Below are 17,373 nucleotides of genomic sequence, written 5' to 3'. Positions count from 1 at the left end.
TTAAAATTACATTAACTTATATGTCAGATGTTACGTACCAACAGTTACTCTTTAAGTTAAAACTCTCTTTTAGTCAAATTTTCTGGACCACTACTTTGTATTTCTACTTTAGTCATTTTTTTTTAAGTAACTTTACTCTTTTTGGCTTCTCTACCCACCTCTGGACACTTGGACACTGTAAGTCACATGTTTGTTCCCACACAAACTACACTTGTGTGGAGAACAATGTTGGTTTAAGGGTAACATAAGACACAAGAGGCAGACTGAAATTCCTCTCTTTATTTTAAATCATTTGCAACATGATTGACAGCAGGAATGGGAATGCCTTCCTCCCCTGTATCAGAACAGTTACAGTACATTTGATACAGATTACAACACCATGGCTGATATAGCTTGCTCATCAACAGAATATTGCACAATTATCGGTAATCTATACATCCACAGTCCATTTAATTTAAGGTGCTTTCAGAACAATCTTATCCTTACACTTACATTTTTCCAACTGTTTGGTTAAAAGAGACCCCGATTCAACACTCAAACCTTTATCATAACCATTACGTTATTTGGACAGTCCCACTTTTACTGTGATGCTAAGGGAAAAAAAGGGAAAACATGAACTACCATCACGCCTTCACCCTACGTCACTCCAAATTTCGATTTCAGTGACGCATCCCAAGCTCAACCAATAGGCCCACTTGGTTAACGCCTGCTCTCTGGGTACCGTCGAATAGAAAAGCTAAGAATGGTGTTATATGTGGTGAAGAGGAAGGGGGAGGAGTTACATCATAGCCATAGGGTTACGCGGCACCCAACCGGGTCTCAGCTTGTCACAAAGCATCACATCAGCCGGTGAACAGGAACGCATGCATCCGGTTAGACAATGCGCTCGGACAACTTCGTCAGACATGGATTATACTTGATGTGCAAAATAAGCAAATATTATAGAGTGAAAAGTCATATCCTAATATCAATTCACAGCTTTATTTAATAATTACAAAAGTCATTACATTCATCCATCATCAGTAATAAAAACAGAAGAGATTCAAAAGGATAAAAAGTTAGCACACCCATGCAATGTTGAATGTTTTCAAAAAAGGCAGCCAACTAAGGCAAAAAAACAAAAAAACATTACGGTGATAAAATAGTTACAAACTGCCGAGCAGATATACAACATGTGAACAAAAGAAAGTAGGTAGTGAGTCGTTGAAGTCTGTTTGACGAGTGATCCAACATGAACAATGACATATGTGCAAATAAATTCAAACATTACAATACACAATAAACATTTTAGACAGTATAGCTCTGTTCAGACAGTGCTGCAATGTTTTCCTACTTAGGGAAAAATAAAACTAAAAAAGGGTTCATCTAATACTTCCTGGACTTGGCACCACTTCGTCTCAAGGTCGAAAAGCGAATGACTGTTCATCTTTTTTAAAAATTCACAGTAAAATCTAAATTTGCCCCTTTTTCAGATCGGAACAGTATTCGCAGTATCTTGAACTTTAGAAACAACTAATGCACTGACCCAGTTGAGAGTAGATGGGCTTAGATCATACATTTTTGAATTGCCTCGAACTAAACCAGGCACCCAAACCTGGCGAGCGTGCCAAATCCCCACACATCCCTTGAAGTCCTGACAAGAGAAACATAGGGAAAACGCTAACAGCAGCAACAGCAGTTCAGAAATCTGCGTATAGTGAGGATGCTTTGATAGTTGACTGTGGAGGAAGTAGAAAGTGCAGTCCGCCATTACACTTCCGATGATCTCTTCCACATCTCCGCTCCTTCACTTATGACTTGCTCATCCGTTTAAGGCGAACATTGTGTTCAGGGCTGCTGGGCCTGCACCTTCTCGGTCATCTGTTTGGCACTGTAGTAGGACAGGCTCAGCCCCATGATGGCCAGCATCATGGCGATCTGATTGACAGCGCGGTCCTGCGGCTGGGTCTGGATCTCACCCGCAACTTGCCTCTGCACAGAAAACAAAGAGAGAAGGTTAAAGGTTAGGATGGTTAGAAAGATTAGTAAGAGCTTTCTGCAACAAGTCCAGTCAGGTCCGAGTTTGAACAATAAGGAAAACTGTTTGGACAAAACCCCATCCTACTAAATACTTTTAATTTCAGGTTTCAAACTTTGACTTGCAGCCAGTGAAAGTGAAGATGGTCCCTTTAAATCACATGTGTCAAACTCAAGGCCCGTGGGCAAAATGTGGCCTGCCATGTCATTTTATGTGGATGGTGACAAAGTAAATTAAAAGGTATGACTAAAATAAAAATATCAGTTTATCAGGAGATACAGTTACACAGCCATTTTTTCATACCTATGCAAATCCATATGCAATATTTGTAACTTGAATAAGTAATAAATATAAAAACAGTTAATTAACAAGAGTAAAAAGTAGGTGTATTTATTTTACATTACATTTTGTTGATGTGGCACTCTGTGAAAATGAGTTTGATGCCCCTGCTGTAGGTCTATATAACCTCAGCTTTGACCTGCCATTAAAACAATGCCTCTGGACAACCTGTCAGAGAGTGAGGATTAACCTTCTGGTCAAAATTTTTAATGCCCTGTAGATTTTAGACCCTTGTGTGTAAAATTTGGGCACTTTAGGAGAACACAGAACTCCACGCTCACTGCAGCATAAAATGTAGGCCATTCACATCAGGCTTATCTGAACTGCGTATCTTTTGTGGTTCCCCCCGACGGCCTGCAGCACTCACAGAAATGTTTGCATTTGAAATACTATCAGACAGCTGAAGAGAAGCCATTTAGGAGATAGTGGGTGTAACTAGGAGATTATTGACCTACATAGGAACTCCTATACACTATACTAAGGTTGGCCATTTTTTTTTAACCAAAAGCTGCCCTACTACAGTGATATAGTGAATAGTCACTTTCTAATACTTTTTGTGCACATATTATATAAAATACTTTTGACAGTCTTGATACAAATCGGCACGACGCTCATCCCTTATGCAACGCTGAGTCACTTTTCATCGGCCTGTTGAGCCGAGTCCATGTACAAACGGACAGGCTTTGTTTCTCAATTAGTGTAATATATGTGAACAAGAACTGGCTTGGATGTATGGAGGAAAAATCTATTGAGAAGACACACAAAGGAAAGATGTGACAGCAATTAGTGTCAGTACTAATTGAATTATGGATGAAAAGATGTAGCTGGTAGAGCCTCTTGACTGTATAACCAAATGCATTCAAGTGACCGTAGAGATTTGGCACTCATCGTTTAGGAAAGCTTATGGTTATAAACACCTGTAACTACCTTGCACTGCCTCTTTATGATGTTCTTTAATGTTTTACTTTCATGTAGCACTTTGACTTTCCTTGTATAAATGTGTGATGGCATACCTGGAGAAGGCGGAAGTATCCAGGAGTCAGTCTGCCCAGTCTGATGATCATAGCTGCTGCTGTGGAGGGTTGGAGCTCAGGGGGCTCTGGGGACCTGCACAGAAAAGATGGAGATGTTTACAAACTTAAGCAGTGTAAACAATCTCAAAATAAGTAGCACTGCATCTTGCTAAACATAACTTGATATGGATTTTTTGAGTCGATACCGGTATTCGTCTTGTTGCTATGACTGATAACTGATATTTACCAATGCCGATACACATACAGCAAGGCCCTCAAAAAGATATGACGATAGGATGTATTGTATTGTATTGCATGACTGTGTACAGCCATGAAGCCATATTTTTCCTCTAACTGCTTTTTTTAATTTCCATTTTTCCTCATGAGTCTGTTCAAAAAGAAAATTGGGAATGACACAAGGGCACACGGAAACTGAGGCAGCAAAAACAGTGCCGAATATCAGTCAATATTGAACTAATACTGAGATCTGGGAAAACCCTCTATCATAGTGGAACTGATGTATCTCTCATCCCTAGACAAAACATATAAATATACAAGCAGGTCTGAAGTTAACAGAGAACTGCTGACAAAAATGGCAGCTAGGGTCAAAAGGAAGGCAAAAATGCCAAATCTAAGCATAGGGAAGGATTGTTCCCGGCAGCATGCATTTTCAACAGTCAATTTCTTACCAAAATATTTTCCCAAATTCACATCTCAACCCATTCATGATATAAACACATTTGCAGCCTCTTCTAAAGCCACTGAGCTCTACCTTATTAAATTATCAAGTTTGAGCCAGATTTAGACAAGGGCAACAAGGTCTCTATTCATGCTGCGCCATCAAGTGAATCAGTGAGGCAAAGATAATTCAACTCTGTGGAATCAATTGGCACAAATGACAGCTGTAAAGTGTTGGAAACAAGACTAAAGATAACTCATCTGAGAGACAAGGAAAAACCAAGGATTGAGGTTGCAAGAGGAGGAGGAACACAACGTTTGGGATTTAAAGGGAAAGATCGGAAGCACATGTAAAAATACTAGTGAGCAAACCTGACAAAAGTCGAATGAAAGTCCAAAATTTTGTTATGCCTGACGAAAAATCTGAACTATCAAAACCAATTTCAACCCAAAAATCTTACTTTCCAAGACTTGTCACAAATGCATGACCGCTACGTTATGAATCCCAACAGAGTTGTGAACTTGAACTGAGTAAGCTGCGGCTGGGAGCTCCGCCTTTTATACTACCTCGCCGGTCTTACCCAACCAGATCGGCGACATAGCCTCAAACGCACACCCTCCGTCCCACACAAACGCACAGCTGTCCCAAAGCATTACTCTCAATGGGCTGCCTCCAAAACACACGCCCCTCTCCAAAACACAGGGTTGTCACATATGGTTTAGTCACATGAATTAAAAGGTAAAAAGAGAAAAAAGGACTCAAATGGAAAAATATATTGTTTCACTAAATATATTACATAATACCTTTTCAGTTAATAAACAATTGAAAAAAAAGGTAATTTACATAACAGCAAATGATTATCTTGCAGTTTAGCAAATTTAATGTGCAACTTTAGGAAAGTAGTGAAAGGGCACTATAAAGGCCCTCATATAAATTTGGTACCAGATCAAAATAATGGATTATAACTGAAAGCCAAGAACTTCTCAAAGTCAATCCAAAACATGCATAAACAAAACAATAGTTTATCACTTAGTAGGCTATATGATTTTTGATATGTAGATTGCATAGAGAACACACAGTTATGCAAGTTGTTACGTTGAATGACAATGGGAACAAAATGTACAGACCACATACTGTTGTACTGAGCTTGTAACGTGTACGATATGTCAGCTCAAGTATCAGCTGCTGTGGATTTACAAAGTAAAACCTCAACCTGAGACATGTACATCTCAGTTAGAAAAGTTGCACATTTATAAATGTGTGTGTATTAATTTGAATTATTATTAATTATAATTATTAAAATCTTGGACTATCCTACTTTCAGATAAGTATATAGGCGTGGAGCACGTAATTCATGGCTCATAGGACTTGTTTATTACATGTTCGGGCAGGAGTCCAAACAGATCACATGTTGAGTATTCCAACTTTAAAAAGACAAAGGGCGTTTCCTATTTTGGGAGCTTTTCATGTTGACATTCTTAAAGTGCCAGGTGTTGGTTGCTCATTGCGTGCATATGATAAAAAGGACAGATGACGCAAAACCAGAAATATTGAAAATGGATATAGGCTTCTGTCTCTTAAGGTCAACATTTTGTGTGTGTGCATGTGTATATATACATATAAACATACACAATACACTCTGCCAATTTTCTATAGTGGTAAAAAACATAAAAAAAATAAAAACAATCCACACACATTTTATAGTTCATTTTACATTTAATAAATTCACTTGGTACAGCGTGTTCTTTTCAGTCAGCCAATGAAATTTCATCTCCACTCCTCTTTGCTCCCTGGCCCCTCCCCCCATGGCACATATGACTCCCAACAGCGGCACCGTGCCCAGAGCAGGGAATCTCCTACACGGGCATGTGGGTATGAATGAAGCCCGTAACAAGTTCAGAACAAACTCTTTCAAAAATCTACCAAGCAGCAACACTGTCATTCAACATAAATGACCTCCATGTGTTGCCGAGTGCACCCCCCCTTCATACATGACAAAAGCGTAATAGTGTCTGTTACCATAGAGACATAATGTTCCCATTTAAAACTGATAATGCTCATCAGTGAAAGCAAGTAAAAAAGAAAAAAAAATCCAGTCTAAAAGTTAAGTCTATAGTGACACATTTTATCAATCACTAAAAACAGTGTGATTTACATGTGACAAATATTAAAACTAATATTTTCTGTAATCTGCAAAAGAAGTTCACTCAACGAACACGGATGCCCCCAAACAAAGAAAGGGTAAGAAGTCTATCTAATCAGGCACTCACAGTTACATGATCTCACAACACAGAATGTTAACAACTAAGTTCTAACTAAGTAAAGACAAAGGAGAGCGCTATTGACACCTCATATTGGTGCTTCAGTGTAAATCTCAACAGAACACTAAGAACCAAAAGGATCAACAGCTGCGGGAGTCATTGCAACTTTTTATACTATATTAACTACTGCAATGTGTACAGTATAGACTTTGCACCCCTTTGGAACTCAAATGCCCCCTCAGTGAGTTTGGTCTGAACCTGCTGCTGCTGTGATGTTGTCCATACTGTCAGGGTACAGAATGTACAGCTGATCTGCCAAGCACTCTGCACTTCTCATGCAATATATGAATGGACTGACAAAAGAAATATGACCAAAACATGCATTTTCACCCATCAAAACCTTTTAGAGTACAGTAGAAGCACTTTGACTGTCTTAAGATTGAAAAAAGTACATAAAATGTATTTGAACAAAATAGCTGGAGTAGGATATAAAACGGCTTATTGCAAAAAAAAAAAAAAAGAACAGAAATCTGAAAATTATAGGCTATACCAAACAACCTACATCATTTTTTTTAAATGTATGGGCTATAGATTTGTATTCTTAGCTTAAAGCCCAAAAGGTTTGAATACATAGTTAAAAGCACAAAAGCTTGACATAAAAATGTAGATTTATAAAGTATGCCCAAATCTGACACCACTGAAACAATGCCTCAGTTTGTTGCAGCTAAACATTAGATGTTACTAAATTGGCGACTTTACACTTTTCCTGCACAGTCCCAAATGTTCTTTTCTGCTTTAAAAAACAAAAAAGTGAACTTACCTGGAGTTGTGATGAGCTTTGGAGCAGCTTATAGGACGGAAAACCTTGTCTGGGATGAATAGTACACTGTGTACACGCCACTCTGGTCTTTATAGGACGCCGGGAGAAGCATGTTCTATACGTAAGGGGGTGTGTCTTTGAGGAGGGAGCACACACAAGCCACTCCAGTGTACACGAGAACTACATGGACCCCCGCGTCAGGCCACAATGAGCTCGTCCTCCACATGTGCGCACGTGTACAGCGGGCTGCTTCTGAGTCTCTGCTGAAAGAACATTGTGTCCATTATAGTCTGTTATTTGGACGATTTGTCTCTGGATCAGAGGTTTAAGCTCAGTTTGAAGTGTCTAGAATCCGTATTTTATATTAATTTAGGGTGACTATAGGGTTCCTATTTACCCGGGACAGTTCCAGTTTTGAGCCATTTTTCCCATGTCCCAGAGGATTTATCCAAAACCAGTAGTTTGTCCCAGTTTTATAAAAGAAACGTCCCAGGTGTCCTTATTTTTGATCCCCCTTATTTTTGCTGTTGATCCCCATCAACAGCAAATCCCCATCAACAGCAAAAAAGGGCCATATACTGTCTAATGTTTTTGTTCCAAGACTACTTGAAAATCACCAGACGGCAAGAAAGTGCACTCAGTTACAATGACAGAGGTCTGTCGTGTTATATACCCTTCTGATTCACAAGTGTCCCAAAGCAGGAAGAGAGAAGTGTAATATTGCAGATAGGTGAAGTCAAAGTCACATAGAGCCATTGTTGTAGTCCTACGTGTTTGCATGTGCAGGACTACAGCCTGCGCATTCCCTGTTTGCATTGGCTCATTCACGTAGCCCACGCTCTACACGTAAAGCAATCCCATGACCCCCTGCGAAGACGTGTTTCTTTTGGGATGGTCTTTCAGCTCATGATAAGGGACATAATCACCAGTGGTAGGCCCACCAGTGCCACTATATTAACGCTACTGAGCCAAACTTTGGGTATGTGCCCTGTGCGCTCTGCAGCTTCTCTGAGGGCGCGTTCAGCTTTTTTTCCACAGTTTAGTCATCATTTTGGTGTTGTAGTCCGGATTGACCCCTCTGACCCAGTGAGTCGGGGATTGGGGATGTTCAGTGACATCCACATGGCTCTGGGTCTAAATTTGCCTCAATGCGCCAAAGTCTTTCTATTATTGAGAGCACGAACGCAAGACTGTAGCCTGTAGCCTCCAGCCCATGACCAAAGCCCTACACTGTCTCATACTGAGTACTACTGATGGCTTGGTAAGTAGCCTAGAGCTCTGTTTGGCCTAGAACTAGGCTAGCCTTGCAACTTTTTCTACATTCTCATATCAAATTTACTAAAATTATAATTTCCATCTTAAAATACTACTCAAATTCACCAAGGCTGCTTTAAAATTGAAATCCCCTTTTCCTCCCTGCGCTTCTGCAGAGCTGCGCGTTCACTTTGGGTGTGATCCTGCAAGAGAGACACTGCCACCTGGTGGTAGGATGAGGTCAAAACGTCTTTTAGTATGTCTTCAGAAGTGAAGCACAGTCCACCTGTAAAACCAGATATTTGTGGTTTGTCTCTTTATTACCCCACTGCTCACCTGTTATCCGTGATATTATCAGTGGGATAATCATAACACCAATCCCCTCAGCTACTGAACTCATCAGATGTGAAACAATTTGATGCTAATGTTCATTTACTGTGTGAAGAACACCCACATTATGGGACACTAGACCCTTCTTTTAGATAAGTACACTATTGTGTTTGGTTATGACAAGTTCATTCAATGTCAATCACTATGATTTACAATAAAATAGATGGTTCTTTTCCAGGTTTGATGTCTGTAAATTTCAACCAGTAATTTAATTTATCCAGACTTTTGTTCAACAAAAAATCCAGACTACATTTTTATTTTAATTTTATTCAAGAACATGAAAAGCAACCATTGTCAGAAAAGTTTCCTTTTCCACTTACATAATTTAACAGTTTTTCAGACAACCAAGGTCACATCATGTTTTTTTGGGATGTATCAAACTTGATCTACAGCTACTTTCAAAAAGACATCTGATGCATTTCCATTGACTAAGTATCATGTGATTCTAAGTAGTTCAAAACATTTTGAGCCATTCCATAATTAATTTGACATTAAAATATATAGGGAGTGTCTTGATTCCTAATGTCCCTACATTTGTAACAATATTTTAGCTGCCATACAATGTTTCAAATTACTCAACTTTAACTTACAAATATTACTCAGCAGTTTAAGTAAACGGGCTAATGTCATACAAGATATGGACGGTAGTTACTTTAGGTGGATATAAAATTGATATGATGGTGAAAACTCATGTTACATCAAGTGCAAGCTCAAAACAAACCTATGACATTTATAATATAAAACTTGGTAAAAAATACTTATTTTAAAACTGTACAATCACCAAGTACACAGAGTAAGCACAACAGTTATTCATTCCGCGGCTTCAGCCTTTGGCTCCTAAAACGAGAGAGCACACACTTACAATATCACAACACGTTTGACACAATCCATTTTACTTTCAGTTACAAACCTCAGCCTTGCTTCCATTCTCTGCTGTCTTGGCCTTCTTTTGCTTGGGTGGCCTCTGAAAGGTAACAATATTTTATGATTAATACTCTCTTATAAATTCAAACAAGATCTAATGCTCGTGAGCCTATTTAATTTTTTAGTAATGTTATAAAAACAGTTACCTTAACAGCTTTCTTCTTGGGCTCTGCTGGTGGTTTGGGTCTCTGCAAAGAAAAACAAAACAATTCTATTAAAACTGTACAAATGAGAAAAACAACCCCCCCCCCCCCCCCCCCCAAAAAAAAAACCCACAAGAAATTGTATAAAACTTACGCTTGCCAAACGTGCAGAGACTCTCCGCTGTTAAAATAAAATTTGTTATTAGATTTGTCTCAAACAAAGTCTACAGATTTACTTTAATGTGAGAGAACAATGTGGCAACTCATGCATGATTAATTTGAACTAATGCTGGTGGCTACATGGATTTTTTACTAAAAGCAATATTTGAATGACAAACCTCAGTGTTGGCTGGTGCCTGGAACAAAACAGAAAAGAGAAAAGATTAATATTTGTATTGACTGATAAAAGTTATTACTATGACACTAGTGATTTCACTTGAACATGAAACGCCCCTATAGTATCTGTAAAGCCAGTCTGTGTGGGGCCCGATGAGCCGTGGTTAAACTGCAGATGACAAAGACTTCCCGCTCATATTTGAATTCAAATGTGCACGAGCGTTGTGACGTGGATTTGGCGCCTTGACAGCTTCCTTTGTTTTGTATCAGTTCGCGCCGACGGACAGCTGTTGTGACACCGAGGATTATTGCGCTTTGAAAAATCACTATCTTCCCCAGACAATAAACCCCGGCCAATGTTCGACTGGAGCTCTAATGTCGCATTTATACATGTAGCAAGTTAGGTCTGCAGGTTGCGTCGCTGTAAATGATTTCTGCATCATTATCAAATGCAAATTCGGAAACAACTAATCCACTACAAGGTTATTACGCGCTCAAACATCCATTACACCAGCCCTGTGCAGCTGGTACACGACTGCTCGGGCTGTCTTAAAACACGATGTTATTATTATACCTCGGCGTATTTTAAGTAAACCATGGTGTGTTTATTCAAACCTACGTGGAGTAAAATGTTAGCTACTTATGATAATCTAAAGAGGGTATAAGAAGGGACGAGAATAGCCGCCCCTCCCCCAACCTCTTCCTCAAATAAGTCATCTGTCGAGTTGAAAATATCTTAAATCGATTTTTGGCGGGCTATGCAGATCCTCCACATTTCCCTCACGGTAGTATGGATAGAAACGCATGCTCTGAGGTGTAAAATATAATATTGCGTGTAACCTGTCAAGATTTACATCCCCCACAGCAGCTGTCCTGAAGACAGGCAAAATGTTTCACTGCTGCTTAACTAAACAGCTCTATCTCAAACACCTAGCTGACCATTTGCTAACTATTCAACTCCAGCATTTCATTAGTCTTTGTAAGCCTCGCCCTGCATAGATTCTCACAAAATGCAATGCATTTGACAAAATGAGAGCAGATCGGCGTGACCGCCATGGCTGTAGCATTTGAGGATGATGACGTCCCGCTGATGCACAGATCCATCCAATACAACACAGTATTTGCCCGAGTTAACGGCAAATTTCATGCAATAAATTGAAAATAAGTTTAAAAAAAATCTTACCTTTGCTTTGCCCATGTTGGCTGCAGTAATTGCAGAAAAAAATCACAAAAATATAACCGTAAAAACGGACTTTTTTCAAGAGGATTACGCACGACAACCGGCGAGCTGCTGCGTAAAATGGCGAATGTATAATGCAAACGAATGTTTTTGTAGTTTATACGCTGAAATATAAGAACGAAACCGGTTTGAACCGGTTTTGTGTTGAGACGGTGCTCATTGGACACAGAAGGTCACGTGATTTGTAAGGGACCGCCCATTTGTCAAAAGAAACAGAAGATCACTCACAATTTTACGCAGTGACGCAGGGTGGCGCTGTCTGTCGGCATTTGAGGAACTCTCGGAATTCTGTGTCGTTGACGTATGTGTCCACATTATTGAACAAGAAAAGTTAAATTCACGTGTCGGAGTTTACCAATATTAATATTATTAGGTCCTAAATGTTAAACTATGATGATCTGAAATATAAATGTGAAAAACACATCACTCTGTAACAGTTTATTTGAATTTATTGTCTATTGTTAAGTCGTGTTATTTATTAGGTGTTGGCATGAGGGCTTAGTGCTCGTTTTAGTAAACATTGTTTTTTAAAAAATAGAACAAAATAATCCAGGGCTCACAATCAGAATCAAAGCCTTGAGGTGATGAAATCCATTTCACATTATTCATTATGTTCTCACTTTATTGTAAATCTGGTCAAAATCTAGTTAAATTCAAAAACACACTCAACATTTAACACTTACTGCTGACGTCAACATAAAGTACGAGTACAATAAAGCACCACATGTTTTGGAATACTTCCAAAACATATTCCTGTGACTCAAATTGCTCACACCAAAAGCATGCTTTTGACACATTATTATATAACTACACCTTGACCAGATATTTCCACATATATTTCTTTAAAAATCTACAATCATAAATAATTCCACATTTATTCTACAGCCCCATAGGGGTAATGTGCCCTCTTGTCTTGTACAAATCGGGAAGAAAAAATCAGTTTCCCTCAGAAGTGAGAAACAAATGACGAGGTTTAACATTGGACGTAATTGTTCCTAGGTAGAGACGGCTTGACTGCTTAAGTTAGTAAAAAACAAGTCTCTCTTGTGCTTGAGTTCCTGTAGGAAGTCCTGAACGCGCTCCTCTCTGCAGGCAGTATAATGCTGTACTGCTTCTTGTTGTTGCTTGCTGTCGGAGGGTTTCCCATTGCCCTGGTGCAACTCTGCCACACAGGCGCGGTCTGCTTCCAGCTGCTGTAATACCTGTTGATCTTGATAAAGATCTCTGGCTTTCTGTGATTGAAAACATTTAGAAAAAACTCTAATTAATCTGAAGTGTTATCAACTTATGAAATATACATAATTATTCTTTAAAACGTCACCCGTTACCATTCAGACACAAAATTAGTCCTCAACATTTGGACAATGCAGCCCCACTGTGCCTAACCTGAGAATCTACAGTTCTGCATTGTGGTTGATTACGTTTTACCAGCCACATGAGTATAACTAAGTATTTCTACAGCCCCAGCTACAGGTGTATGAGATGCTAGACCAGAAAACCAAACACTTACCTGAATAGATTTGTGATTAAGCTGATACTGGATAATAGCTTCACACAAATTCCAAAACGTGTACTCGGGCCACAGAACTGACTGAAACACTACACATGAGTGAGAGGTCTGTGTGCCAGAAGAGGAAAAGTATTAAATGACATATTTGATTTCATGTCTTATACTTTCATTGTATCGTTTCGTACCTGCCAAAGTAGAAAGTCACTAAGCCGCACTTCTCCAGATGTTCGAATGAGCAGATCGGGATTAGGAGAATTATTGCTGTACAGGCACTCACTGAGCAATAATTCAGAAATGTCACTATGGACCAGAAATGCAAAACATTTTAAAATAACTCAAATGTAAAACATGCATGTTCAAGCCCTAAAAGGGGAGTTTTAGAGCTTGAATGCAACACAAAGTACTAGGGCTGTAGTTGACTAAAGTTCTTGGTAGACTAAAAACATGCCCTGCTTATCTTGATTAGTCGACTAAAACAGATGGTGGCAAAACTCACCAAATTACTATTAAATATCTCTATAATCTGACCATGTATCTGACCAGAACTGCACTCACAAGGCTACAACTACATGAGAGTTCATGCAAAAACAACTATTTATGCAGAACAGTACTACGAAATATACTTATTTAAAAAAAATGACTACAACCCTACAAAGTACAAAATATTCTGTAATTGTCAAACATGTCTTTATACCTAAGGCTAGAGTACAATGATCAAACAGGTAAGAAACTCAGAGGAATGGAGCTCTTGAAAGACCTGTGGTTCAACTTTGGATTGAGGACTGTGGAATGTATAAAAGTTGTCTGTGCAGTCTGCTGTTCCTTTCTGCTCATTATGAGCCTAATCGAAGACAGAGTCCTGACTTAGTCTTGCTTTAGTCCTGATTCAGATCTGGTAATCAGACTCTTGGTTAGTCAGTTCTGGTGGAATCCTAATTCAAACCAGTTCACAGATTCCTGAACATGTGGGTTGTAAATATCTCCGCAGTTTTCAGAGTAAACATGATTGACACAAATGGTAAACTCCGCACATTGCCGCTGATAGATCAAGTGATGCTAAATACATGCTCAAATATGCGCCAATCCTCCACGCGCATATTTGAGTATGTATTTAGCATCAGTCTGGGTTTGAAGACAATAGTGGGCCGTTCCGCTGTGATCACCGACTCTTTTTGATGGTTTAAAAAGCTCAGATGGACCTTAGACCATGCTCTCTGTACAGCAGGGCCCTCTTCCTCATGTCCAAGGCACAGGCACAGTAGACCCACCCTATCTGTGAGTGTATGTGCTGAGTAGAGAGGGGAAAAGGCAATTTAAATACCGGTGCGAGGCTTCAGAATAGGGGTTTTGACTGATACATGTAACATGCGTTAAGGTGCAATAAAATAATTAATCGCGATTCTTTTTTTGTTTTTAGTTAACCAATAAAACATGTTAATGTGCCCAGCCATAAAAAAAAGAAAAATACGCACACATATACACCACTATGCATTTCACTGAACAAATGGAATACCTCGCTTTGATCAGGCCACTTTCAACTCCCCAAGCCATTTCTCTGACTGCATTTGTGATCTCATATCTTGATGTGTATGCAAAACATACATTAAGGAAACATCTGTAACACAAAATATTTCAAGACAATTATAAAAATATAATTACTAGTATGCCATTATTGTTACAGTCATGGGTTACAAATACAATCTGTGGACATGCAATACATTGCACGCGTGCATACATATTTCATAACAACTACTTAATACAGAATAAGTAATTAGTGATAATTGATCTTTAAAGGTGCACTAAGTACTTTAACTAAGTAAACTAAAGTAATAAAACAGTTATAATTACACGAATGCTAGATGTTGATCTTTAAGGAGACAAGCGTGTGACATTCCCTCTACCAGAAAAGTTACATAGTGCACCTTTTGAGTGTATTTTTATTAACAAATTATTTTTGGTGCTGTCTCTCCTAGTATCCTAGCATCAGTGTTGGGAAGAACACACTGACAATGTATGTTAGTAAATGTATGCAAGTTATAGCATACGTTATACCTTCAGTGAGGTATTGTAAATTATTCCATAACATGGTCCAATCAGAGTACTGTATTCTGTTTACTTAGAATACTTTAACACAGTTGCACTTTATAATAACCAATGCGACATAGGATTAAAAACAGCTTCATGTTTGTTGTCCTATTAAGCACTATAGTATAGCACTTAGTGATTTATGTGGTTTTGGCATCCTCACAACAATGTATTAAGATTGTAACATCATAATAATGCTGTGTTGTAAAATGTTGCAACTAAGAAAACTTGAATGAAAAGCAGGACTTACTTATTGTGATGTTTTGTTGCTACAACAGCTTTGGCAATTATTTGTTGAAGATCAAGTGGCAGCATATTCAAATCTCCTAGTACTCTAATACAAACTTCATGCTTTTTAAGATTATCCCTAAGAAAAGAGAATGTTTTAATGTTAAGAGCAAATATAACAAAACTACAAAAGCAGTCAAAGAAAAAAACAACAAAAAATGTCAGTGTCACTGTACAAATAAGGATATCTGATAACATCAGCACAAGGCAAAAATTAATCTGAATAATTGTGACAAATTAAAATAACTGTTGACCATTTTTAAAAGTACTTGAGCTGAACTATACAAACTTTGAAAATCTATTGGCTTGTCTTTTAATAGATTAAAGTAAAAAATAAATCAAAATGGCAAAAAAGTAACATTGTGATAAAAAGCTACTCTGTACCATAAAAATAATTTCACTAACTAAGCTAAGTAGTACACTACTAAAATAATTGTTAGTTCCCGTCCTTGCCTGTGATCATTAAAGCCCGATGCACATATTATAATGCTTGCAAATACATTTGTAGCACTTGTAATACGTTTTATAAATGGCAAAAATTGAACTCAGGGTAAAGTACAAAGAAAGTTTAGTCTCCTATGTAAAACTGTGGTTTGGCCTGTATATTACAGTACATATAGAAAAATTGTGATGTATTTGAAATGTTTACATGACAACAAGTGTACATTTTGATTGTTAGATATTTTGTAGTGAATTTAGAATACAAACATGAGTCATCTCTCAGTAGGTGATAGATTAACAGGGCTCAAAATGAATATTAAATAGTGTGTTTATCACTTTATCAATTGTTAAGCATATGAAGAGCACAGGAGTGCAAATATAGATGGAGCAAGCTGCACTTTTCCTTCTGAATACAGATCCAATGCCTAAGGCAAAAACTGAAACTTAATGAATAGCCAGCAGTGTCTGCAGAGCAGCAACTCCTATATTAACTTTGAGGAAGTTGTGAATCATGTGATGGCTATAGTAGTGTCAAGTGTCTCATGGCCAATGGCAACAAATGTATGTTATACATTTACTTACATTTCTTCCAATAATCTCAGAAATTTTTGCTTGGCCAGTTCCATCAATCCATCCACCTCATCTTTAGTGCGCTTAAAGTTCTCAATACTGAATGCATATACAGTGACCTCCTGGATGTCCAAATGTTTACACCACCTTAGGGTCTGAGACAGAAAAAAAAATCAATATATTAACATATGTTTTAGTTAGTTTGAAATAACAGGGCAATCTCACCTCTGCAAGTTTGTTAAATCCTTGCGTGTGTCCTTCTTGACGATCCATGTTTTTTTTCCGTGCAAAACGTCGGTTACCATCCATAATAAAAGCCACATGTTTAGGCATGGGTCCTGCCTGAAAAAAGTGATAATTCAAATAAGGCAATACAGCTTAAACAATAAGACATTAGATCATGCAAAACAGCAACAACAAGTCAAATTGCCTGAGGACCTGCTGTCAGCAAGTCCATTTAATCTAATATGCATTCCCAACATTGTGTACTTCATGAATGAGTGCAAGTCTTGTCATCAGATTGTGAATCATTCCATTGTCAGTGCAACCCTATAGCTGCAAGCAACAACTTCATGCTAATACCTAAAACTTGAGGTGTACAAGCTTACCTTGAGTATATTAGCTGCGATTCTTTCAAGGAAATTCAATTCACCTTCTTTTATCCACGACATTTTACACAAATCTGCGAAACGCAGCAAAACAGTGAAAACAAAGTGGTTTACTGTACATGGCACATTAGCCGTCCCATTAAAGCTTAAATACAGCGATCCCTCATAAGCGTATAGTGACAGTCAGGCTAAATATGTAACGTTACTGATACTTTGGCTAGGAGGAATGCAGTGCAATGAATGAAATGATCCGAGAAAACCACAAACCTAGCTGCAGCCGATCCGATGAGACTTGTAGTTAATAGCCAAAGCTTCATTCATTCAGTTTATTTGTTTAAATAGGCTAATCTCGGCACGTTTGACAGCTCTTCCAAGCGCTTCCAACTCACAGCTCTAACGATGACGACCACTTCCGCATTGGAGTAAAGTGACGTACTGGAATTCTGACAACATCC

The 17,373-nt window shown here is 38.4% G+C and overlaps 1 protein-coding gene and 1 long non-coding RNA gene across 2 annotated transcripts; both read right to left on the bottom strand.

Annotated features, from left to right (window-relative positions):
• Nucleotides 1-967: 967 nt before the first annotated feature.
• Nucleotides 968-4,575, bottom strand: LOC117383979 (uncharacterized). Its single transcript, XR_004542445.2, has 3 exons — nt 4,509-4,575; nt 3,370-3,463; nt 968-1,971 (listed from the first exon to the last, which is right to left on the bottom strand). It is a non-coding gene; the product is annotated as an uncharacterized LOC117383979 (long non-coding RNA).
• Nucleotides 4,576-11,839: 7,264 nt separating this feature from the next.
• On the bottom strand, nt 11,840-17,346 carry dhdds (dehydrodolichyl diphosphate synthase). The gene is made up of 9 exons (XM_033981593.2): nt 17,186-17,346; nt 16,919-16,992; nt 16,536-16,652; nt 16,323-16,465; nt 15,262-15,378; nt 14,440-14,541; nt 13,112-13,226; nt 12,927-13,034; nt 11,840-12,648 (listed from the first exon to the last, which is right to left on the bottom strand). Exons 2-9 carry the CDS (start codon nt 16,979-16,981, stop codon nt 12,412-12,414), a joined length of 1,002 nt encoding a protein of 333 aa, XP_033837484.1. The 5' UTR covers nt 16,982-16,992; nt 17,186-17,346; the 3' UTR covers nt 11,840-12,411.
• Nucleotides 17,347-17,373: the final 27 nt, after the last annotated feature.

This window comes from Periophthalmus magnuspinnatus, chromosome 16 (assembly GCF_009829125.3).
Source record: "Periophthalmus magnuspinnatus isolate fPerMag1 chromosome 16, fPerMag1.2.pri, whole genome shotgun sequence".
Classification (NCBI taxonomy): Eukaryota; Metazoa; Chordata; class Actinopteri; order Gobiiformes; family Gobiidae; genus Periophthalmus; species Periophthalmus magnuspinnatus.
The sequence above is the reverse complement of the archived record's forward strand: the minus strand, read 5'-3'. Positions and strand labels throughout refer to the sequence as shown.